The sequence below is a fragment of the Pimephales promelas genome, chromosome 14 (genome assembly GCF_988280905.1).
Source record: "Pimephales promelas chromosome 14, fPimPro1.hap1.1, whole genome shotgun sequence".
Taxonomy (NCBI): domain Eukaryota; kingdom Metazoa; phylum Chordata; class Actinopteri; order Cypriniformes; family Leuciscidae; genus Pimephales; species Pimephales promelas.
In genome coordinates, this window is record NC_142782.1 from 3,039,819 (window position 1) to 3,064,838 (window position 25,020).

The 25,020-nt window shown below is 37.0% G+C and overlaps 1 protein-coding gene across 1 annotated transcript; it reads right to left on the reverse strand.

The window, feature by feature from the left end:
- Nucleotides 1-93: 93 nt before the first annotated feature.
- LOC148973620 (uncharacterized) lies at nucleotides 94-6,316 on the reverse strand. Its single transcript, XM_089119271.1, has 4 exons — nucleotides 4,908-6,316; nucleotides 3,713-3,772; nucleotides 2,245-2,383; nucleotides 94-363 (listed from the first exon to the last, which is right to left on the reverse strand). The coding sequence occupies exons 1-3, from the start codon at nucleotides 5,257-5,259 to the stop codon at nucleotides 2,295-2,297; spliced, it is 501 nt and encodes a 166-aa protein (XP_088975397.1). The 5' UTR covers nucleotides 5,260-6,316; the 3' UTR covers nucleotides 94-363; nucleotides 2,245-2,294.
- Nucleotides 6,317-25,020: the final 18,704 nt, after the last annotated feature.

The window sequence follows — 25,020 nt, forward strand, 5'->3', positions numbered from 1 at the left end:
TCAGATTAGAATAAGCCTGCACACAGGCTGCATCGTCACCAGCAAGTGATCCAATGAAATGAATGACTTTGGCACGCAAGCTTTTCAGTGAGACAGACACAGACAGTAGCTATTAGCTAAAATGAAGTGTAATAACATTTTAAATTCAATTCAATTCAAATTTATCTGTATAGCGTATTTCACAATACATATTGTTTCAAAGCAGCTTTACAGAAAGTGCATTTCAGAAATGTACATGGAAAAATACATTTAGTTAATCATGTAATCATTTAGGGCATATAAACATATCGCCGGCATTGAGTCGTCTCTTCACAGGCGTTGGGGCATCTGAAGTCTCCGTGAGAGGTTGGATACAAACTGGAGCTGACGAACGCCATAACAGCAGAAAAGCAAATGGGAAATAATTAGCATAAATTAAAATGCATTAAATAAATGTATTCGATCTGATTCAGCAGAGGAATAAAAGGTAGGCTAAGCATAATGTGAATGCTTGGCTAAAGAGATGCGTCTTTAACTTTAAACTTGGACAGGGCGTCAGAGCCTCGATCAATATCAGGAAGGGAAGGCTATTCCAGAGTTTAGGAGCTAAATGCGAGAACGCCCTCCCTCCTTTAGTGGACTTAGATATCCTAGGAATGACCAGAAGCCTCAAATTTGGATGGTCAATGATATTCATAATTGAGTATAGAGTGTGCAATATAACACATGTAAAGCATGTATGCTGTATAAGTAGTTGGAACTTGTTTGCACATTTATGTAATGGAAATAATGTTTTAAGTTTAAACATTATGAATGTTAAATGCTTTTCATGATTAGTGCTGTCGTCATATGTGCGCCAGCTCAGTGAAGAGAGAGATTGTGAACCACATGTGTGGCTGTGATCATAGACAGTAAAGGGCTGTGATGTATCGTTCATGAACGATTCGTTCATTTTGAACGAATCTTTAATATGACTCGGGACTACCGAGTTGTCTCAGGGAGTGATTCGTTCATTGTGTTACCCGCGCATGCGCATTGCGCAACATATGGGTTCTGAACGTTCCGAACAAGGGGGTAACATAGACAGTAAAAGAAATGGACACAGCGACCCCGTTGATTTCAACGGAGAGAGCTGAAGCTCAACATGGGCACTCACTTCCTGATAGCCAAGCGTTCTGCGCAGGCTCAAACTGAGCTTGACGACGTAGATGTCACGTGAGCAAACAAACAGAGAGAAATTTTAATCGTGCACAGAGACGGCGAAGCGCGACCTGGAGCAACTTTTGGTAAGTATTCTGATTAGTTATTTTGTCGTTTTGCTTCTATTTATGCCATATGGACTGACTTTAGACAGTAAAAGATTGCCTGCGAGCCTGTGCAAGTTTCTCTTCCTGTCTGTACGGTAATTCTCTACTGTGCAACGGACAGTCGAGTGGTTATGACGCAATTTTTAGCCTATTTTTACAAGAACGGCTTCTACGTGACCATAACGTAACATACAAAGTAATGTAGCCTTTTTATACATTGTCGTGTTTCTTTAGAAATAAATAATGGATAAATGGAGTCTTTGGACGCCTCAGAAGTTATTCGCTGTCAAAGTGACGCCAAAATGAAGGGGAGTCAATGGGATGCTAACAGCAGCGGCCCCCGGAGGCAGCTTAAGCTTCCGGCTGATGCCCCCCTTGGGGGAAATCCATCGACCGGAAGTTGAAGCCTCGCGGGAGCTGACATCTTGTAGCAGAACTTCACTTGCGTTAGCATTCCCATTGCTAACGGGGGGCGGTAAAACTCCTAAGCGGAGCAGCCGGTAAGAAGAAGTAGTAGAAGGAGAACGTCCTCGTCTCAGTTCTCGCGCATCATGCGCCCATAAGGAAGTAATAGAATAGTAGAATTAAGTCGTTATTTATGTTTTTTTCGCACAAAGAGTAGTCTCGTCGCTTGATAAACGTATAATTGAGCCGCTGTAGGCACATGGAATATTTAAACCTTTTCTTTAATGACTTTATGGGCCGTCAAGAGCCAGTCCCTTAGGCAGTCTATGGAGGACTGATCTAGCTCTCAGATTCAATCAAAAATATCTTTATTTGTGTTCCGAAGATGAACGAAGGTCTTACGGGGTTGGTACAGCATGGGGGTGAGTAATTAATGACTTAATTTTCATTTTTGGGTGAACTAACCCTTTAACATATCTAGGCATAAATATAACTGACATACATTTATATATGCAAAATCAGTTTGTGATAAATAACATCATCAATCATGTACCTGATGTTTGAATATGTGCTTGATCTGGTTCAGCTCTTCTGGATCTGATGTCAAACCAGAATGATGACAGTAGCCACACCCACCAGAGCAGGGACCAATCGGACCACAGCTTCAGTAGGACCACAACAGTGGGCAGAGTCTGAGGAATAAACACATCAAACTGACATCGGAGGGCTATTTCACAAAACCAAGATAGCAGATTAAGCCGGAATTTTCCAGATATCCTGGCTGAATTAAGCCGGGACTCGGTTTCACGAAAGCAGTAGCGCATAAGTTACCATGGCGATTTATTTTGTGCAGCTAGCCTGCTTCAGACCAGGCTAACAACAAGGCTTAGTCAATCCTCGTGCCTTATCTGTTCAGTCAGCGGTCATGCAGATCAGAATCCAATGTGTTTTGTCAGTTATTCCGTTTTGTCATCTATGTGTTCAGCGCAATTTTATCAGCCTGCATTAAAATACCTCAGATACATATTGGCATTCAGTCAAGTAACCTACTATTATTATTGTAACATTATGATGGTAGCCTACCATTATTAACTATAATAATAATTATCCATAAGCAAAAGTTTTGTCAATCAAGTCAGGCAATATAAGTAGCTCTAAACACATGTTTCGTCCTTTACGATGGCATGCCCATTTTTGGATAACATCGTAGATGTAGATGATGAAGCACTTATATTGAGAAGGCCTTTGTTTCGGGACAGGTCCGACCCATTGGCTTTTCCCGACAATTACCTGCAAGAGCGTCAGGGTAGAGTGGGGGAAAACGCCCCCCTTAAGGAAAATGTGACATTACTGTAAAACAAAATATAAATGTGACTAGAATTGCCATCCCAGTTTTGAGTGTCTTTGGCAGGAGTTTTTTACCAAATATTAAAATTGCTCAACCCAGCGGTGGGGTAAAATGCCCCCTTTCTTACCAACCAGTTTCCTTCATAGATCAACAGCAAAATGAACATAGTTTTAATCTCTAAAAGTAAAAGGCAAGTAATGCAACAACATAATATACCTATTAATATTTATTTCAGGAATGTACAAAATAGCCACATTTCTAACATTTGAATATTTTGATTTCTACATGAGGCCTATAATTGATGTAGTATTTGTTCATCACTATCATCAAGAAAAACAGAAAACCCTAAATAAATATTAAACATAAATTAGTATATTAATAGTTATATCATTGGGTCACCTAACCACCTTCCATCATTGCATTCACCAAGCTAGCTAATGCTCACTTGAAGTAATTTTTTCATGTTTTGTTCAAATATTTTGATTTTGCGGCCTAGTTATACTGCATTAAAATGTAAAATAAAGAATGTGATGAACAGAAATATGTTAACTGTAGTAATTATGATAAAGAGAAACTATGCCCCTTGGGGGGCGTTTCCCCACTCTACCCTTCTGAGGGTGGCATCCGCTACCTGTGCAGACTGTTGGGTCCCAAAATTTTATCAGACACTTACCAGTTCTGATATTTGATCTTGACCTGTTGCCAGGTCCTCTTTGGTCCAGTCGTGTTTGTTCTGTATAAATATTGATAGGATGTGTAACAAAAAAGAGGAAAATAAATTAATCAGCTGTCAGCAGTGTTGGTTAAGTTACTCTAAAAAAGTAATTAATTACTAGTTACTAATTACCTCTTCAACAGTGTAATTAGATTACTGTACTAATTACTCTCTCTAAAAAGTATTTAATTACTTTTAATTACTAATTACTTTCAAAATCCCATATCAATCTCAGCCAGCTGAATAATACAAGGATAGACATGAATCTGTTTTAATTCTTTCAAATAAATCCTATAAAATTGCATGAATTATCCTTAAACTGACCAAGGTGGAGAAGGTTACATTATAAAAATACTTTTTAGCATCAGACAATAGGCTACATTTTGATGTTAAACCCACTATTGTTTTGTCTGATCTCATGAAATTTCACACTTTTTTCATACATATTTTACAATAATTCATACGAATTTGTACGAGTGCGGTCATAATATTTAGATTGCTCATAAAATGCATACGGATCGCTGTGAGATCGGATTGATCTATACACAGTTTTTACCTCAATTACATCAGAAGTAACTGTAAGTAAATTACAGATAAATGAAGAGTAATCCCTTACTTTACATTTTCAAGGAAAAGTAATTAAATTACAGTAACTAATTACTTTGTGATTAGTTACACCCAACACTTGAAGTATGGCGTACGCAACTTATCCATTGTAGCATCAATGAATCTGTGATGGACTGTGTGGTCTGTTGAAGAAAGCTGTTGACTCCCACTTATCTGAATTACTTACACCTGGCTTGACATAGCTGCTCCTGCTGAGCCTGGTTTGGGCTTTGTGAAACTGATAAAGCCAGGATGCACTGATCACACTAGGTCAAGCCCAGCTTTATCTCTTATCCTGGATTTCTAAATTCTGCTTTTGTGAAACAGCCCTCAGATCAGTCAATAGTACACACTATTATCAGCACTGACATCAACTAATATTTCTGAATAAACAAAAATATGATCAAATCTAATCAAACAATCTTATATTCGGTTCCAAGTGAGTTTTTATATGGTCTGTGATCTCAAACTAAAAACGATTCAATGATTCAATATGTAAATAGTAAATAAGAATATTTAAAGGAGAAGACAAATGATCTCTACTCACCATAGACAGAAACTCTAAATGATTTTGTTGAGAATCTTTTCAAATACTTCAGTAGTTTATAAAGTCCATCATGTTCAGTTGTGGTGTTTGTGATGGTCAGAGATCCAGTTTGTTTGTCCAGCTTCAGTCTGTCTCTGAATCTCCCATCAAGAACATCATCATATACAGTGATTCTGTGGGCCTGTTTATTGATTTCAGCTATTAATGTGTCTTCATTTCCAAACCTCCACTGAATCACATCATCATCCTTCATTACAGTGTCAGAGTTTAGAGAGACTGAATCTCCCTCCTTCACTAGCACTACCACAAGCAATCCTGAAGAACAGAGTTTTTCACAGATTAAAGGGGTCATATAATGGTAAATGCACTTTTACAAGTTGATTGTACTGCAATGTGTGTTGTCGGTGGCTGTACACAACCATCATTTAATGATAAAAAAACACTCAGTGGTTTTGTTTTAATCTCCTTATTTGTTTTCCCCTGCCTCAAATCGAGCCGTTCGACCGTGTGACGTCACACGGTCGCACGCCCCTCCCGCGGTTGTTGATTGACAGCAGTGTTTCAACACAGACCTGCCCTGAGCGAGCTGTCATCATAGACTGTCATTGTTGATACACTGGAGCAGAATGGCGTCTAAGCGATTGTGTTGCTCTGTTCTTGGGTGCAATAACAAACAGAAAGCATTCTGATGTTCCTAAATTTGAACCGCTGAAGACGCAGTGGCTACGTTTTGTTTAAGATGGGAATATTCCCCACGATCAACGTCAATACTTTCTTGTTTGCACGAATCAATTCTTACCAGACTGCTTTATAAACGAGGATCAGTATAAAGCTGGTTTTGCTAAGAAGCTGCTCCTGAAAAATTAATCAGTACCAACTGTTTATGTTCCGTCTGCACCTAAAGTTTTATTAATCTTTATATTAATCTTTGCAAATCACGGGGAAAAAGTTTTTCATGACCATTATTGTAACGTCAATCTGTCAATGAACTAACGTATACATCAGTAAAGTTAAACACACAGCGTTCGTATCTCACTACTCTACCCTGCCAGTGCATGCAAAGATAGATCAAAGAAACATTATGTTAACCAACCATTCAGAAACGTCCTCAAGCCTAATTGTCGAACTTCTTTGCGGCCGTCATCTTGTTCTGGTAAACAGTTACTCCAGTTCAAACTGATAACGTTACGGTTGCGCAGATTTGTCCTCAGAGACTCCCGCTGTCATTCTCCAAAACCTTCAACTGTTGTCAAGGCAACACTCCACGTGCTTTCACGCCCTCAGAACAGAGGGGCGGGGTTTATTATTTAAAGGCATATAACACTCAAACAGCTTGCTGAAAACAAGAGCTGATTTTGACCAGGTAAAATGGTGTTTTCTTAAAATACTAATGAGAATTTTTTATAAAAGTATATAGACCCTAAACATTTACGACCTGTCCTGACCACAATACCTGCTTGGCATACTCTTTCGTCTTTGCTGTCTCGCAGCATCATGGCCTGGCATGTCTTTGTCGCCTTATACTCCTCGACCACTGATGTCACTGGCAGCTGCAGCTTGCTGCCTGTGCTATACAAGCCAATGGAGCTTCTTGGGACGCCCAGCCACCTCCTCAAATAGGTGTTAATCCTCCTCTCCAATCCCTCGACGGTAGAGACAGGTACCTCATAAACAAGCAATGGCCAGAGCAGCCTAGGAAGTACCCCGTGTTGGTAACCCCAGGCCTTATACTTGCCGGGTAGGCCACTCTTCTCTAGGGATGTCATCCAGGTATCTACTTGGATAATCATCTCCCTCACACTCTGCTTATCATTGAGGTCTGCCCTGTACCATTTCCCCAAACTCTTCACCGAGAGTCCTGGATGCGCCCCTTCCTCAATACCAGGCTTCTGGACTTTTCTGGTTTGAAATCCATCCTTGCCCAATCGGTGAGTTCAACCAGATCCTCCAAGATCCATCTCTCTTCAGGTACTGATTTTGCCGTGATGGTGAGGTCGTCCATAAATGCTCTTATAGGTATCTGCTGGATGCCACTTGCCAACACTGCGCCTCGACGCAACTTCTCTGCTGATTTAACGAGAAGGTTCATCGCTGCTGAAAACAAAATCACTGAGATGGGATGCACTAAAATCACTGTGCATCCAGTGACAATGCCCACCTCTAGCCTCTGCCATTCAGTGGTAAAGTCTCCACAGGAGAAGCGCATGTTGAAGTTGTCATAGTAATGCTGCAAGAGCTTCCGGAATCGCTCAGGGACATGGTAGGTCTTCAACGTCAGATGCACCAGCTTGTGGGGTATCGTTCCAAATGCATTTGTTAAATCCAGCCACAGAACTGCGAGGTCACTACGGTTCTTCTTTGCATCTTCGATAATCTTAGTGATCATGCTGGTGTGCTCAAGACAGCCTGCCACCCCTGGAACTCCCCCTTTTTGGACAGACGTGTCCATGTACCCGTTGTCCATCATAAAGGTGGTCAGTGTCTTCGCCAAAATCCCAAGAAAAATCTTGCCTTCGACATTAAGGAGTGAGATGGTACGGAATTGCTTAATCCCTATAGAGTTTCCTTCCTTAGGGATGAAGCATCCCTCAGCGACCAGCCAACTATGAGCAAGGAAGTCCTTCTTCCATGCAACTCTCAGTAGCTTCCAAAGTTGTCTCTTGAGCCTTTCACAATACTTGTACAACTTATATGGAATGCCATTCGGCCCTGGGGCTGATTTTGCTCTGGTCTTCCTGAGAAAGGTGTTCACCTCCTGCCAGCTCGGTTCCTCAGCTCTAAAGGGGATAGCTGGTTCTGCTGGTTGTATGAGTTTCTCCATCTCCTCCAGGCTGTCATCCTTTCTGGGGTCACTGTGGACCTGACGAAGGTGCTCCTCCACCTCCTCCTTTGTTGCTTTCAACTCCCCTGATCTTACGTCGCCCAGAAGTTTTGACAGATTTTTGAAAGGATTCTTGGTGAAATCTGTCCTCTCCTTCATTCGTCGCTTCCTGTCCTTACGGTTGACATTCAGCTCTTCGCAAGATCTTAAAGGAGAACTCCGGCGAACAATGAACCTTTGGTCTAATAAAACATCGGTACCTAGTCAACCGTTCTCTGAGATTTGTTTTCATGATAATCGAATGTAAAGAGTTTTATCTCTAAAAACTGTTAAGCGTATAATGCTAATGGGGGCATTGACTAAGTAAAAAGAAATCGCTAGTTTATACCACTAACAAGGCTCAAAATAGCCCCACACTAACGCAATAACATAATGAGGGTCCATACATGCAAAACGAAGCATTGAGAACTTTGTAAGTGTACAGACCGTTTAATAAGAAGATATTTTATGAAGACAGTTCACTTAGTCTCGAAAAAATAGTCTCGATAAGTCGATCCCCGAACGTCGTGCTGAGTGAGCTGAACTGTATGAAGTTCAACGAACTTCTGAACTGTATGAACGGCATTCGGGGATCGACTTATCGAGACTATTTTTTAAGATGGCTCCTGTCTCTTTTTTTTTTCACACTTTTTTTTGCTCCCGTCACCCATGGTTGTAGGTACACTATAATTACCGAAAGTTACCCTGTAAATTTGTTTTAAATACGCAGTATTTGTGGGCTGTAATCTAAAGCGTAACCAAGCAAACTCCAGCAGTTCGAGCTCTTACTGGAACCAGGAAGTGAGATCATATTAGCCGGTTCAGTCAACACTGCGTTGCTCTCTATCAAACATCGCATACATTTCACAATCCTGATGATTACTGTAAAATACTATTACTATCAGAGTTTAGAGTTACTGAAATAAACAATATCATAAAGCAATGAGTTTAATTTAATTTTGTCATTAAAACAGGTCAAACCAATTGTCTGAACAGTTTAAATCTGACAGTTATGTGACACTGAACATTGCAAATCCCATATGTGGGACTGTATCATTTAAAAGGTTTACTCACCGTCGACAATGATACTGAAACTCTTGATCTCACTGTTGATCTGTAGTTCATAATCTCCAGCATGTTCAGGTGTGGTGTTTGTGATGGTCAGAGATCCAGTTTGATTGTCCGGCTTCAGTCTGTCTCTGAATCTCCTATCAAGAACATCATCATATACAGTGATTCTGTCGAACCGTTTATTGATTTCTGTGATTAATGTGTCTTCATCTACAAACCTCCACTGAATCACATCATCATCCTCCTTTTCAGTGTCAGAGTTTAGAGAGACTGAATCTCCGTCCATCACTGACACTACCTCAGTAACCCCTCCTGAAGAACAGAGTTTTTCACAGATTAAAGCTTTAAAATCACTTGATGTTGGTTTGATGAAGCTTCACTAAAATACTTTTAATCAATTTAATGTGAAATTAATAATATTCTCCAGCATTACAAAGACAAAAGATGATGAATGAAAAGAGAAATATATTTATATATGGAATAATAACTAAAAAATACACTTTTACTTTAATGTTTAACGTCACACTGAAACTAATGCTGTTGATTATCTGAGCTTCATATTTATATTATTTTAATCAATCACTAATAATTGAGTTTAGAGCTGAATTCAAACTTGATCTGACAATCACAGTTCAATTATTAATATATGAGAATAACAGTGAATGATGATCCTCTCGAATTAAATTAGTAATTTATCACATGTCATCAGAACAGAAACGTAAAAACACATTTAAACTCACCAACCAAACGCCACAAACACAACAGAGCAAAATTTGAGAAACATTCTCTTCATCGGTTTCAGTCTAATAATATGAAAAGACAAACTCTTCAAAACTGCTTCAGTGATAAAATGACAGATCCTCTGATGTTATAGCTGTTTTTTAGTAAAATTATCTGAAACATCTGTGACAGTGTTGATGTGTGTGACCGTCGTTTGTTTGTTTGTTCACTGATTATTCGACACTCTGAGTGTCACTTTAAAGGGGTACTAGTAAAGTATGATTTCACTTTTCTGACCTTAGCTTGTGTGTAATGTTGCTGTTTGAGCATAAACAACATTGACAAAGTTACAACGCTCAAAGTTCAAAGCAAAGGAAGGTAGGCTAATTGTTTTAAAAGAAAAGGACTACAACAAACAAACAGCTGGTTGGAACTATTTGCACTGTATTATCAATGGGAAATACATCATGCTAAAATAATCTGTCATATGTAGGCCTACTGTGGCTCACATTATGGGTCGCTTACAAGTCGCAACAGCGCGAGTTACGTGACCAGCAACATATTTCTGCTTCACTATAAGTGTTGCAGTATAACCATCAGGACAGCAGTGACGTGTGAAATGAATTTGGCAACAATACAGTGAATTACACTGAAGTTATTGAATATTTTTAATAATATTCAAAATATTCAAAATATATTATAATATATAATAATAATATATTTTTAATAAAAAAATGTTATACCTAAATAAGTGTTGTAGTATAACCATCAGGAGAGCAGTGGTGTGTGAACTGAATTTGGTGACACTATAGTGTGTGTGACAGTGAAGTTATTGACTGTTTTCGTAGTAACACTTGTCGGGTTTTGCACTTTGCAGACGCTCCCTTCGGATCTCTCTCTCTCTCTCTCTCTCTCTCTCTCTCTCTCTCTCTCTCTCTCTCTCTCTCAGCCTGCGCTTAGAGGTCAATATATTTTTGTCCACTGTGAAGGAAAGCTTGTTTAGAGGAAAATTAGGTTGTAGCTGCTTGTTTATGTTACTACGATTAAAAAGAGGTGTTATTTGTGTAGTAACAACGTTTAATGACCCGGGAAGATTGAATCTGTTAAAGGGGACATATCATGCAAAATCCACTTTTTTAGCCCTTAAATGCATTTTGTTGTATATTTGGAGTGTTTATAAGTATAGAAAAGATGAAATTATTCTCTTCAGGTGCTTCGTTTATATCTTTATATTCTGTTTTGGTCATATTTTTCAACCTGTTCAGATCTTTCTGTTTTCTATGACGTTTTTTGAGCAAGTGCGTCACCGTATTTGCAGCGGAACTGACAAATAAGGACATTGATTACCGGTCCAAAACTTCGAGCAATCCGCCATTATTATTTCTCGCTCCGTTGTAGTCCGAGCTCAATGATGCAGGAGTTAAGAAAGGGCAAGTCAAAATGTTCGGTTGTTGGATGTATGTGAAGCACTTCGAGGATTCCCACTCCAACTTTTCGCCAGTATAAAGAAGGGTTTGCCGATTGACTTCGTCTGAATGAGAGGTAAATTCCTTCTATTTTTGGAGACGACGAACAGAGCATTTCCATAAGCTGTAAATATCGTTAATAAAAATACTTTACTTTATTAAAACACATGGTGGTCATGGTTTAGCAGTACCTTTGTCTTTCTTTGTGTCTGTTTTGAAGTAAGGTTACACGTCTGCAGTATTATTGTTCTTGAGCTTCATCAATGGTCATTTAGCGAGTAGTATGAAGCTGCAGACTCGGAGACCGGCATCTACAGTCCCCCTGCACCCAGACAGAGTCCCGCATTCTCAGACCCCTCGTTTTTCGAGACAGCGCCTCCTATCAAATTATATCGGATAAAAATGTGAAGAACGTGAGTAGGCTATCTTCAATTTTATTTAGCGAATCGTAGCCTACTCGTTTGATTTATTTTTTAATAAAACTAATTTAGCTCATCGATACAACATAGCCTATGAATAGTCTATTGAATATTTGTAAAGTTAGTTTTTAACAAGATTTGAGCCGTTAATTGATGTTTTTTCGCCCTCTTCCCCCAAAAAATATTTAGATAGCTTACGTTTATAATTTAGCAACTTAAACATAAGCATCATAAGACATGTGCTATCGGTCCTATGTTGTAGGCTATTCCAGGGTACACCATACATCGATGGAGTTGCCCCTGCCGAACCCAGCAACGTCATTTTATGATTATGCAAAGCGACTTATAAATTTATTTATTTTTTTAATGCAATTGAAGACGAAAAGTAAAGTCACGAACACAGTTTTTTCTTCTTTTTTTCTTTACAGCAAGATGATGTTTAGGTGATCATTAAATAAAGTAGGAATTGTTTATTATTGGTGTTTTGTCTATTCTGATTTGTTTTGCTTCGCATTCAAAATATAAAAAAAAACAGATTTTGTAATGTTAGCATGGTAATGTTAATTAGACCATTATAAGTTGAACTGAAAGAAAATTTGGAATTTGAATAAAAAAAAATATAAAAAAAACATTGTAGCAATATAATATCACATATATTTTTCTAAAGATTCTTAGAAAAGTTTAGATTTTCTAAAGTTCAATCTGTAATTGTATCCCTTCCATCAGTAACAATTAGTTTTTTTGCACATGCATTAAGCAGGGAACGCAAATATTTATTGGATAATTTATTTGGAGACCGTAATATTGCATCCTATTGTTTTTAATTGCATTTGGATATTGTGCTCTGTACTGTGTGTGCGGGTGTTATTCGATCTTTTGAACAGCAGGAGGCGCTGTGTTCGAAAAACGAGGGGTCTGAGAATGCGGGACCCTCGGTGGGGGACTGTAGATGCAGGCTCCGAGTCTGCAGCTTCATAATATTGCATTTAGCTGCGTTGTTTTCTGATGCTTTTCTAAACGTATCATATTGTCAATATAGATTTTTTTGTGTGGTAAGATTAGACCGTAGTCATGTATCTTGTCAGTGTGCTTGTTTTAACAAGAGAAATAGTCGACTTTCACTAATAACACAAAACAGTTAACTCATATAATTCGGCAGGTTCATATGCAGGTTCGTCGTCTTTATCAACTCGCTCGCTCTGGCTCAAATATGTAAGGCTTGATGGACAAGTCTTCTGTTGTTGACATTTTATTAACGTGTGAATAAAAATGTTCTTTGATCGTATATCTCTAATCAAACTACAATAATGGCCGAACGGGGGAGTTGAACTGACCGTGAACTCATCGACCTGGAGAGCGGGGTATGACGCATCTCCTTTTTAAGGGGCCGCGTTTGAAACGGTTCGCTCAAAGACACACATCAATAATAATGAGGAATTCAGACCCAAGCATTGCAGTTATGTTTTATATAGACCACAACGGTATGATTTATATGTAAAAATGAATGATTTAAAAGCATGATATGTACCCTTTAACCAAGCAAGTTCATTAGTAATTTATCACATCAGAACAGAAACAACTGAAGTCATAAAAACACATTTAAAACTCACCATCCAGACGCCAGAAACAAAAACAGAGTAAAACAAATTTGAGAAACATTTTGTTCATCGGTTCACTGAAAAGCCCACGATAGTAACTCTTCAACGCGAAACTAACGTTCCGAAGCTTTTCGAGATCCTGAAGCGCAGCTGTTGCGAACTTGATCCGAAGCGTGATTCAAAACACCATGTGACTGAAATATTTCTGAGTGTTTCACAAGTGTTTCGACAGGGATAGATAGATAGATAGATAGATAGATAGATAGATAGATAGATAGATAGATAGATAGATAGATAGATAGATAGAATGTTCAATAATGTTCTTTTTTATTTTTTATGTATATTTATTAATTTGCTTGTTTTATTATTATTGTTTTATGATATCAGTTTTAATATTTTGTTTACTAAATGTTCTAAATCATTTTCTATGTTGTTTTGACGCGTTGGCAATACAAAATGTATTTTTTTGTCATGCCAATAAAGCTTTCTGAATTGAATTGATAGATAGATAGATAGATAGATAGATAGATAGATAGATAGATAGATAGATAGATAGATAGATAGATAGATGGATGGATGGATGGATGGATGGATGGATGGATGGATGGATGGATAGATATATGGATTCAATGGATATCACCATCAAAAGGCAGCAGATGCATAAATACACTTACTTTGTTTTTGTTTACTCCATGTAGTTCTGAGAGCTGAGGTGCATATTTTGATTTTCTCAGATGCATTAAGGTGAGTTCTCTCTCTCTCTCTCTCTCTCTCTCTCTCTCTCTCTCTCTCTCTCTCTCTCTCTCTCTCTCTCTCACACACACACACACACACACTTTAATATGCTATTATACTCCATATAATTCCATATAAAAGCCAGAAACTTAAGCTTTTTTTTTTTTTTTTTGCATAGGCCTATCTAAAAAGGTCAATGGTGCCACCACACTAGCGGGCTGCCCACATTAAGCCCATGATGGCCCACTGTGGGCCATCCCATTCGGGCCCAGAGCAGATTTTGCACCTTTGGGCCCATGCAGGTTTAGTTTAGGTAGCCCACTTTCATTACGGCTCCTTTTTAAAATTTAATGTCAAATTCACGACCTTGCATTTACCTGCTCAGAAGGAATTAAAAGAAAAAATCCATTATTTGCATTAGACATTGTGTCTATAAGACAATGCATGATCCCTTACAATGCATGATCCATTAAAAACTCTTAGAACCAATATTACCCTGCTAACACACGACGTAACAGTATACATAATGTATTCGTACTTTTTGGTCACTTCATGACTTTACCAATTGACAAACGTAACTACAACGTCGCATGCCTGTAATTTCATTACATTCATATGACCAAACCACAATGTAACCTGTGTCGTGGCAAATGTGTTACCCTCGCTCTCCTCAGTAAGACAGCTTCAATCTACGGACCAGCAATCAGAAGGTCAGAATTCGCTTGAGAGACCGTGTTAGCAGCAAAGAACCACAGGGACACACTGTTTAAGTTGGAAAAAAAAACCCAGGTATGTTGTATTTGAAAAGAGCAACAAGCAATTAAAACAAAAGAAAATATTTAAACAGACAATAAAAATTAAACACGTCGATGAAAGAAAATAAACTAGAAATAAATTCCTCTTATTTAAATCCTAATTATACCCTTTTTGTCTTACTTTTATCTACTATAATTAATACTTCCTATTTAATTTTAAATCTGATTTCACCTCTTTAACTTTTATTTTGGTATAAGTAAGATATAAGGTTTCTTTAGTTATTTGAGTTATTCCTAATTTGACTTATTTATATTAAGAATACTGGTCTCCTCTGGTCTGATTTAAAATGTTACTCTTTTTCAATTTCAAATCTAAATAACAAAATAACAACAATAAAGAAAATTAAAGCTGCAAGCAGCATTTATCGGTGTTCAAGCAGTTCAGACCTTTAAGGCCTTTAAGCACAACAGCATCAAAAGGCATTCAGTTTTATATAACACACATTTATCCACTGACATAATAGATGGAAAACACCATTTACAGCCAATATAGGCAATTTACCATTGGAAATACATGGTTTTTATGCTTTTTAACAGTTATAGCGCCACCTATGGTCCGATCTCCATGAAACTGTTCATGCTTCTTCGGCATGTTATGACACATATGCTCATCAATTTTTGTGAAGTTCTGAGTTTTCCTTTAGGATTTATAGGCTTTTCTGTGCATTTTGTCCCGCACATTTAGTAAACGACCCTGTTATAGCAAAACAAATGTAAAATCTCAAATTTTTTTTGATAACTATTGATTTAGAGAGTCCAGAGAATAGGCCTAGACTGATTTGGTTCCGATTGGACGAAAAACCAGGGACTAGTTTGCAAATGTAGGTTTTTAACATATTCGTGAATATTTAATGGACGATTTGATTGACAGCAATGGTTCTATTGGCAAAGTGGTTCAGTATGAGGAGATCTATCCAATTATATGCATTTCGTGGGCATGGGTGCAACTCCACGTGATTACAGAGCCAATAAACTCGTTAGCGCCAACTAGTGGCCAATTTCTTTCAAAACTCTTACAGACCTCTTAGGCCATGAGTCTAACACGCCCATCGAGTTTCGTTCCAATCGGCCACCGTTAACCTTGTTTCATTGGTGCTCAAATTTCATTGGCCAATGGCGGCCATGTTTTTTGAGATACACCAATGTCCTCACACACATAGATGGGGCCTTGGACCACGACACTGCATACCAATTTTCAAGTCAATCGGACAAACGGTCAGTTGAATTTATGTTTTTTTCACTTTATAGCGCCACCTAGTGTTCAATCGTCACCATTGTTTTTGTTTGACCTCAAATTGACCTCCTACACATGTGTATCGAGTTTGGTGAAGATATCTTATTTACTTCTCGAGTTATAGCCATTTTAGTAAAATAGGCTCCTCCCACAACGTTTATTTTGCGTCCCCTAGCGACCGGAAATAGAAATTTCTACTTTTTTCAATAATTATTGATCTTCAGACTCCAGAGAACATTTCTGCACTGGTTTGGTTCCGATCGGGTAAAAAACCAGGGACTAGTTCGCAAAAGTAGTTTTTCAACAAAATTCAAAATGGCGAAAAATCTATCCAGGCGGAAATGAAATCGGAGATATACGTTTTTTTCGTCAGGTGACCAGCTTTCCAATGATATAAGACACTTGAGTGTACGACTTACGGTTTAGGAGTTATGAACCGTTTCGCGCAATTGGTTGTTATAGCGCCACCTATGGGCCAAATCGGGCTCATAATCTGATAACCTCTCCTTGATTTTTGTACTACCATCTGACAAAGTTTCAGAGCTCCAGCACTTACGGTTTGGTCTGCACGATGTGTTTTACGGCAGAATAATAAAAAGTTTAAAAAAGTCTAATGCTGCTGCTCCATCTAGTGGACAACAGTGCTATTATCATCTACACAAACTCATACTTTAGACATTTTGAATAGGATCCAAAGTGACTCAATTGTTACTTCAATAGATGATTCATGCTTCATGCTTACACACACACACACGTTTGGGATAGTTTATTTGTTATTTGAACTATAAGCATATTCATTCACATATTTATTTGTAATCTTATGATATAAAACTATATTAAAACCAGTGACAACAGTGGAATTACAGCCTTCATATACAATATGTCATATTATTAATATCATTTATCTACAACAGAATGAGAGTGTGTAGATTACACATTTTTTATATTCAGGACCTAATGTGAGTTGTCATATTAATATTTGACTAAATGTGATTGCAAATGTTAAATTAGTGAATTAATAAAGTCATAGTATGAATTATAGTTGAGTAGTGTGACAATGACTATTTTGAAAAGCAGATGGCAGTAAAACACCACTTATTGGCTTAATAGACCATCATATTAATATCATTTTCACCTTTTTAACTGTTATATAGGCATATTTTGTCCGATCTGTCTGAAAATGTTCATGATTATTTAATGTCACGTGTTCTGACTTGTTTATTGAAGAGATCAATGCTTTCAGGGACACTGGGAGTGTAGTAATAGATGGCTTCAACACAGTACATGTGTTGACGTATGTTTTACTGTGTGTACACAGTATGTTTTTTTCATGTTATAGCGCCACCTAGTGTTCAATCGTCATTCAATGTACTTGAATATTTTACATGGCATTTTTACCCCCTTTTTTGAATGAGTGTATATTCAAAACTAATTGATGTATTCTGTATAGTTTTAAATTGTTTAATGCAAGTTTTTCACATTGACAAGTTTAAGGTTGACATTTATAATTTTTTGTATTGAATAAAATTATGTAGATTTTTTGTTAATTGTTTTTCTTTTTGTTTATTGCACTTTTGAGATATTTATCTTCTTTCTATTGATTTTTTTTTTACAAACATAGCCTTCAAATTGGGAGAGTAAGGATAATTTTGATGTGTGGCATTTGAAAATGCTCAAAAGAATGACAGCACAGCATGTAAAAATGCAAAGATATACTCTAGTGAAATTGTTCTATGGCAGGTCATAAAGGGTTAACATAATATTAATTATTATAAATATTATTTCCAACATAATAAATAGATTTGAGCATTTGTTTGTTAGCCAGTGCTGGAAACTGGTTAAAAAAGATTAAAAATAACCAATGCTGTTGCTCTCTCTAGTGGACAACATTGGTTTTACAACCTACATAAACTGTTGAAATGAATGACGGGAAATTTGTTTTTTTTAACTTATGTCTCGGGAATGATAAAGTGAAAAAATCTGAAACTCAGACCTTAGTGTTCAATGAGCCCTCTTGAACACCCATCCTGGTGTTGCTGAGTAATTGAGCTGGGAGTTGAAAGTTGAAATGCATATCTTTGTGTGCTGCGTTTAGAAGATTCAACATGGATTTCAATGTGATTCTGGTAATATAGTACAGCTATTTACCACGTTAATAGCAATTAGGTGAAAACTCAGAACAACTGAAGTGATAAACTCTGACAAAATATGATAGTGAATTGATAAAGTAATAATATGAATTATAGTTGAGTAGTGTAAAAATGACTATTTTGAACAGCAGAGGGCATTAAAACACTACTTATTTTCTTAATAGACCATCATGTTGATTTCATTTTCACCTTTTTAACTGTTATATAGGCATATTTTGTCCAATCTGTCTGAAAATGTTAATGATTATTTAATGGCATGTGTTCTGACTTGTTTTTAACAAGTCTTGTGATCTGAGCATTCATTTTAAGGCTACATGTTGAAGCCATCGATTATAGCCATCCACATGAAGTAGTTCAACTTTTTCTTATAATTATTGATCTAGAGAGTCCAGAGAATTGTACTGCACTGGTTTTAACATTATGATATGATCAGAGATGTACACACACACACCTTTGGGATATTTCTTTGTAATCTAATGTTATAAAACTATGTTAAAAACAGTGACAACAGTGGTAGTTACTCTTATCATTTATCTACAACTGAATGAGTGTGTGTAGATTTTAATTCAATATGACAGTTGTCATAGTACTTTTTGACTAAATGTGATTGTAAATGTTAAATTAGTGAATTGATAAAGTCATAATATAAATTATACATGACAACTTACTATTTTGAACAGCAGGGGGCAGTAAAACTCCACTTATTGGCTTAACAGACCATCATTTTCACCTTTTTAACTGTTCTACAGGCATATTTTGTCCGATCTGTCTGAAAATGTTCATGATTATTTAATGTCACGTGTTCTGACTTGTTTATTGAAGAGATCAACGCTTTCAGGGACACTGAAAGTGTAGTAGTAGATGGCTTCAACACAGTACATGTTGAAGCCATCCACATGAAGCAGTTCAACTTTTTCTTATAATTATTGATCTAGAGAGTCCAGAGAATTGTACTGCACTGGTTTTAACATTATGATATGATCAGAGATGGAAAACACCATTTACAGCCAATACTGGCAATTCACCATAGGAAATACATGGTTTTAAAGCTTTTTAACAGTTATAGCGCCACCTATGGTCCGATCTCCATGAAACTTTGCATGCTTGTTAATGATGTGATGACACATATGCTCATCAATTTTTGGGATGTTCTGAGTTTTCCTTTAGGATTTATAGGCTTTGGGTGCATTTTGTCACGCCTACTTTTGTAAATGACCCTGTTATAGCAAAACAAATGTCAAAGTTCCACTTCTTTTTGATAGTTATTGATCTAGAGAGTCCAGAGAATTGTCCTAGACTGGTCTGGTTCCGATCGAGCAAAAAACCAGGGACTAGTTCGCAAAAGTAGGTTTTTGACATATTCGTGAATATTTAACGAACGATTTGATTGACAGCAATGGTTCTAGAAGCAAAGTTGTTCAGCATGAGGAGATCTATCAATTGATATACATATTGTGAGGGTGTGTGCAAACCACGTGATTACAGAGCCATAAAACTCGTTAGCGCCAACTAGTGGCCGATTTCTTTCAAAATTCTTACAGACCTCTAGGGCCATGAGTCGAACATTCCCAACGAGTTTCGTTCCGATCGGCCTTAACCTAACCTTGTTTCATGGGTGCTCAAACTTCATTGGCTGATGGCGGCCATGTTTTTTGAGATACACCAATGTCCTCATAAACGTACATGGGGCCTTGGACCAAGACACTGCATACCAATTTTCAAGTCAATCGGACTGACGGTTAGGTGGTTATCAGTTTTTTTCGTTTTATAGCGCCACCTAGTGTTCAATCGTCGCTATTTTTTTACTGTGACCTCAAATTGAGCTCCTAAACATGTGTACCTAGTTTGGTGAAGATATCTCATTTACTTCTTTAGTTATAGCCATTTTAGTAAAATAGGCTCCTCCCACAACGTTTATTTTGCGCCTCCTAGCGACCGGAAATAGAAATTTCCACTTTTTTTCAATGATTATTGATAATCAGACTCCAGAGAACATTTCTGCACTGGTTTGGTTCCGATCGGGCAAAAAACCAGGGACTAGTTCGCAAAAGTAGTTTTTCGACAAAATTCAAAATAGCCGAAAAATTTGCATACCGGAAATGAAATCGGAGATATACGTTTTGTTCGTCAGGTGACCAACTTTCCAATGATATAAGACACTTGAGTGTACGACTTACGGTTTAGGAGTTATGAGCAGCTTCGCGCAATTGGTCGCTATAGCGCCACCTATGGGCCAATCGGGCTCATAATTTGATAACCTCTCCTCGATTTTTGTACTACCATCTGACAAAGTTTCAGAGCTCTGGCCCTTACGGTTTGGTCTGCACAATGCGTTTTACGGCAGAAGAAAAATAATAATAATAATAATAAAAATCGGTACAATTACAATAGGTTTTCAGCACTTCGTGCTTGAACACCTAATTAAAGCTGCAAGCAGCATTTATCGGTGTTCAAGCAGTTCAGACCTTTAAGGCCTTTAAGCACAACAGCATCAAAAGGCATTCAGTTTTATATAACACACATTTATCCACTGACATAATAGATGGAAAACACCATTTACAGCCAATATAGGCAATTTACCATTGGAAATACATGGTTTTTATGCTTTTTAACAGTTATAGCGCCACCTATGGTCCGATCTCCATGAAACTGTTCATGCTTCTTCGGCATGTTATGACACATATGCTCATCAATTTTTGTGAAGTTCTGAGTTTTCCTTTAGGATTTATAGGCTTTTCGGTGCATTTTGTCCCGCCCATTTAGTAAACGACCCTGTTATAGCAAAACAAATGTAAAATCTCAAAAATTTTTTGATAACTATTGATTTAGAGAGTCCAGAGAATAGGCCTAGACTGATTTGGTTCCGATTGGACGAAAAACCAGGGACTAGTTTGCAAATGTAGGTTTTTAACATATTCGTGAATATTTAATGGACGATTTGATTGACAGCAATGGTTCTATTGGCAAAGTGGTTCAGTATGAGGAGATCTATCCAATTATATGCATTTCGTGGGCATGGGTGCAACTCCACGTGATTACAGAGCCAATAAACTCGTTAGCGCCAACTAGTGGCCAATTTCTTTCAAAACTCTTACAGACCTCTTAGGCCATGAGTCTAACACGCCCATCGAGTTTCGTTCCAATCGGCCACCGTTAACCTTGTTTCATTGGTGCTCAAATTTCATTGGCCAATGGCGGCCATGTTTTTTGAGATACACCAATGTCCTCACACACATAGATGGGGCCTTGGACCACGACACTGCATACCAATTTTCAAGTCAATCGGACAAACGGTCAGTTGAATTTATGTTTTTTTCACTTTATAGCGCCACCTAGTGTTCAATCGTCACCATTGTTTTTGTTTGACCTCAAATTGACCTCCTACACATGTGTATCGAGTTTGGTGAAGATATCTTATTTACTTCTCGAGTTATAGCCATTTTAGTAAAATAGGCTCCTCCCACAACGTTTATTTTGCGTCCCCTAGCGACCGGAAATAGAAATTTCTACTTTTTTTTCAATAATTATTGATCTTCAGACTCCAGAGAACATTTCTGCACTGGTTTGGTTCCGATCGGGTAAAAAACCAGGGACTAGTTCGCAAAAGTAGTTTTTCGACAAAATTCAAAATGGCGAAAAATCTATCCAGGCGGAAATGAAATCGGAGATATACGTTTTTTTCGTCAGGTGACCAGCTTTCCAATGATATAAGACACTTGAGTGTACGACTTACGGTTTAGGAGTTATGAACCGTTTCGCGCAATTGGTTGTTATAGCGCCACCTATGGGCCAAATCGGGCTCATAATCTGATAACCTCTCCTTGATTTTTGTACTACCATCTGACAAAGTTTCAGAGCTCCAGCACTTACGGTTTGGTCTGCACGATGTGTTTTACGGCAGAATAATAAAAAGTTTAAAAAAGTCTAATGCTGCTGCTCCATCTAGTGGACAACAGTGCTATTATCATCTACACAAACTCATACTTTAGACATTTTGAAAAGGATCCAAAGTGACTCAATTGTTACTTCAATAGATGATTCATGCTTCATGCTTACACACACACACACACACACACGTTTGGGATAGTTTATTTGTTATTTGAACTATAAGCATATTCATTCACATATTTATTTGTAATCTTATGATATAAAACTATATTAAAACCAGTGACAACAGTGGAATTACAGCCTTCATATACAATATGTCATATTATTAATATCATTTATCTACAACAGAATGAGAGTGTGTAGATTACACATTTTTTATATTCAGGACCTAATGTGAGTTGTCATATTAATATTTGACTAAATGTGATTGCAAATGTTAAATTAGTGAATTAATAAAGTCATAGTATGAATTATAGTTGAGTAGTGTGACAATGACTATTTTGAACAGCAGAGGGCAGTAAAACACCACTTATTGGCTTAATAGACCATCATATTAATATCATTTTCACCTTTTTAACTGTTATATAGGCATATTTTGTCCGATCTGTCTGAAAATGTTCATGATTATTTAATGTCACGTGTTCTGACTTGTTTATTGAAGAGATCAATGCTTTCAGGGACACTGGGAGTGTAGTAATAGATGGCTTCAACACAGTACATGTGTTGACGTATGTTTTACTGTGTGTACACAGTATGTTTTTTTCATGTTATAGCGCCACCTAGTGTTCAATCGTCATTCAATGTACTTGAATATTTTACATGGCATTTTTACCCCCTTTTTTGAATGAGTGTATATTCAAAACTAATTGATGTATTCTGTATAGTTTTAAATTGTTTAATGCAAGTTTTTCACATTGACAAGTTTAAGGTTGACATTTATAATTTTTTGTATTGAATAAAATTATGTAGATTTTTTGTTAATTGTTTTTCTTTTTGTTTATTGCACTTTTGAGATATTTATCTTCTTTCTATTGATTTTTTTTTTTACAAACATAGCCTTCAAATTGGGAGAGTAAGGATAATTTTGATGTGTGGCATTTGAAAATGCTCAAAAGAATGACAGCACAGCATGTAAAAATGCAAAGATATACTCTAGTGAAATTGTTCTATGGCAGGTCATAAAGGGTTAACATAATATTAATTATTATAAATATTATTTCCAACATAATAAATAGATTTGAGCATTTGTTTGTTAGCCAGTGCTGGAAACTGGTTAAAAAAGATTAAAAATAACCAATGCTGTTGCTCTCTCTAGTGGACAACATTGGTTTTACAACCTACATAAACTGTTGAAATGAATGACGGGAAATTTGTTTTTTTTAACTTATGTCTCGGGAATGATAAAGTGAAAAAATCTGAAACTCAGACCTTAGTGTTCAATGAGCCCTCTTGAACACCCATCCTGGTGTTGCTGAGTAATTGAGCTGGGAGTTGAAAGTTGAAATGCATATCTTTGTGTGCTGCGTTTAGAAGATTCAACATGGATTTCAATGTGATTCTGGTAATATAGTACAGCTATTTACCACGTTAATAGCAATTAGGTGAAAACTCAGAACAACTGAAGTGATAAACTCTGACAAAATATGATAGTGAATTGATAAAGTAATAATATGAATTATAGTTGAGTAGTGTAAAAATGACTATTTTGAACAGCAGAGGGCATTAAAACACTACTTATTTGCTTAATAGACCATCATGTTGATTTCATTTTCACCTTTTTAACTGTTATATAGGCATATTTTGTCCAATCTGTCTGAAAATGTTAATGATTATTTAATGGCATGTGTTCTGACTTGTTTTTAACAAGTCTTGTGATCTGAGCATTCATTTTAAGGCTACATGTTGAAGCCATCGATTATAGCCATCCACATGAAGTAGTTCAACTTTTTCTTATAATTATTGATCTAGAGAGTCCAGAGAATTGTACTGCACTGGTTTTAACATTATGATATGATCAGAGATGTACACACACACACCTTTGGGATATTTCTTTGTAATCTAATGTTATAAAACTATGTTAAAAACAGTGACAACAGTGGTAGTTACTCTTATCATTTATCTACAACTGAATGAGTGTGTGTAGATTTTAATTCAATATGACAGTTGTCATAGTACTTTTTGACTAAATGTGATTGTAAATGTTAAATTAGTGAATTGATAAAGTCATAATATAAATTATACATGACAACTTACTATTTTGAACAGCAGGGGGCAGTAAAACTCCACTTATTGGCTTAACAGACCATCATTTTCACCTTTTTAACTGTTCTACAGGCATATTTTGTCCGATCTGTCTGAAAATGTTCATGATTATTTAATGTCACGTGTTCTGACTTGTTTATTGAAGAGATCAACGCTTTCAGGGACACTGAAAGTGTAGTAGTAGATGGCTTCAACACAGTACATGTTGAAGCCATCCACAAGAAGCAGTTCAACTTTTTCTTATAATTATTGATCTAGAGAGTCCAGAGAATTGTAATGCACTGGTTTTAACATTATGATATGATCAGAGATGGAAAACACCATTTACAGCCAATACTGGCAATTCACCATATGGAAATACATGGTTTTAAAGCTTTTTAACAGTTATAGCGCCACCTATGGTCCGATCTCCATGAAACTTTGCATGCTTGTTAATGATGTGATGACACATATGCTCATCAATTTTTGGGATGTTCTGAGTTTTCCTTTAGGATTTATAGGCTTTGGGTGCATTTTGTCACGCCTACTTTTGTAAATGACCCTGTTATAGCAAAACAAATGTCAAAGTTCCACTTCTTTTTGATAGTTATTGATCTAGAGAGTCCAGAGAATTGTCCTAGACTGGTCTGGTTCCGATCGAGCAAAAAACCAGGGACTAGTTTGCAAAAGTAGGTTTTTGACATATTCGTGAATATTTAACGAACGATTTGATTGACAGCAATGGTTCTAGAAGCAAAGTTGTTCAGCATGAGGAGATCTATCAATTGATATACATATTGTGAGGGTGTGTGCAAACCACGTGATTACAGAGCCATAAAACTCGTTAGCGCCAACTAGTGGCCGATTTCTTTCAAAATTCTTACAGACCTCTAGGGCCATGAGTCGAACATTCCCA

Excerpts from the sequence above, each read along its gene's own strand:
- LOC148973620 (XM_089119271.1), bottom strand. The coding sequence starts at position 5,259 with ATGACCCCTTTAATCTGTGAAAAACTCTGTTCTTCAGGATTGCTTGTG. Across the intron at positions 3,773-4,907 it reads ATTTAGAGTTTCTGTCTATG|AACAAACACGACTGGACCAA; the intron begins GTGAGTAGAGAT and ends ATATTTATACAG. Across the intron at positions 2,384-3,712 it reads AAGATCAAATATCAGAACTG|ACTCTGCCCACTGTTGTGGT; the intron begins GTAAGTGTCTGA and ends TTTATTCCTCAG.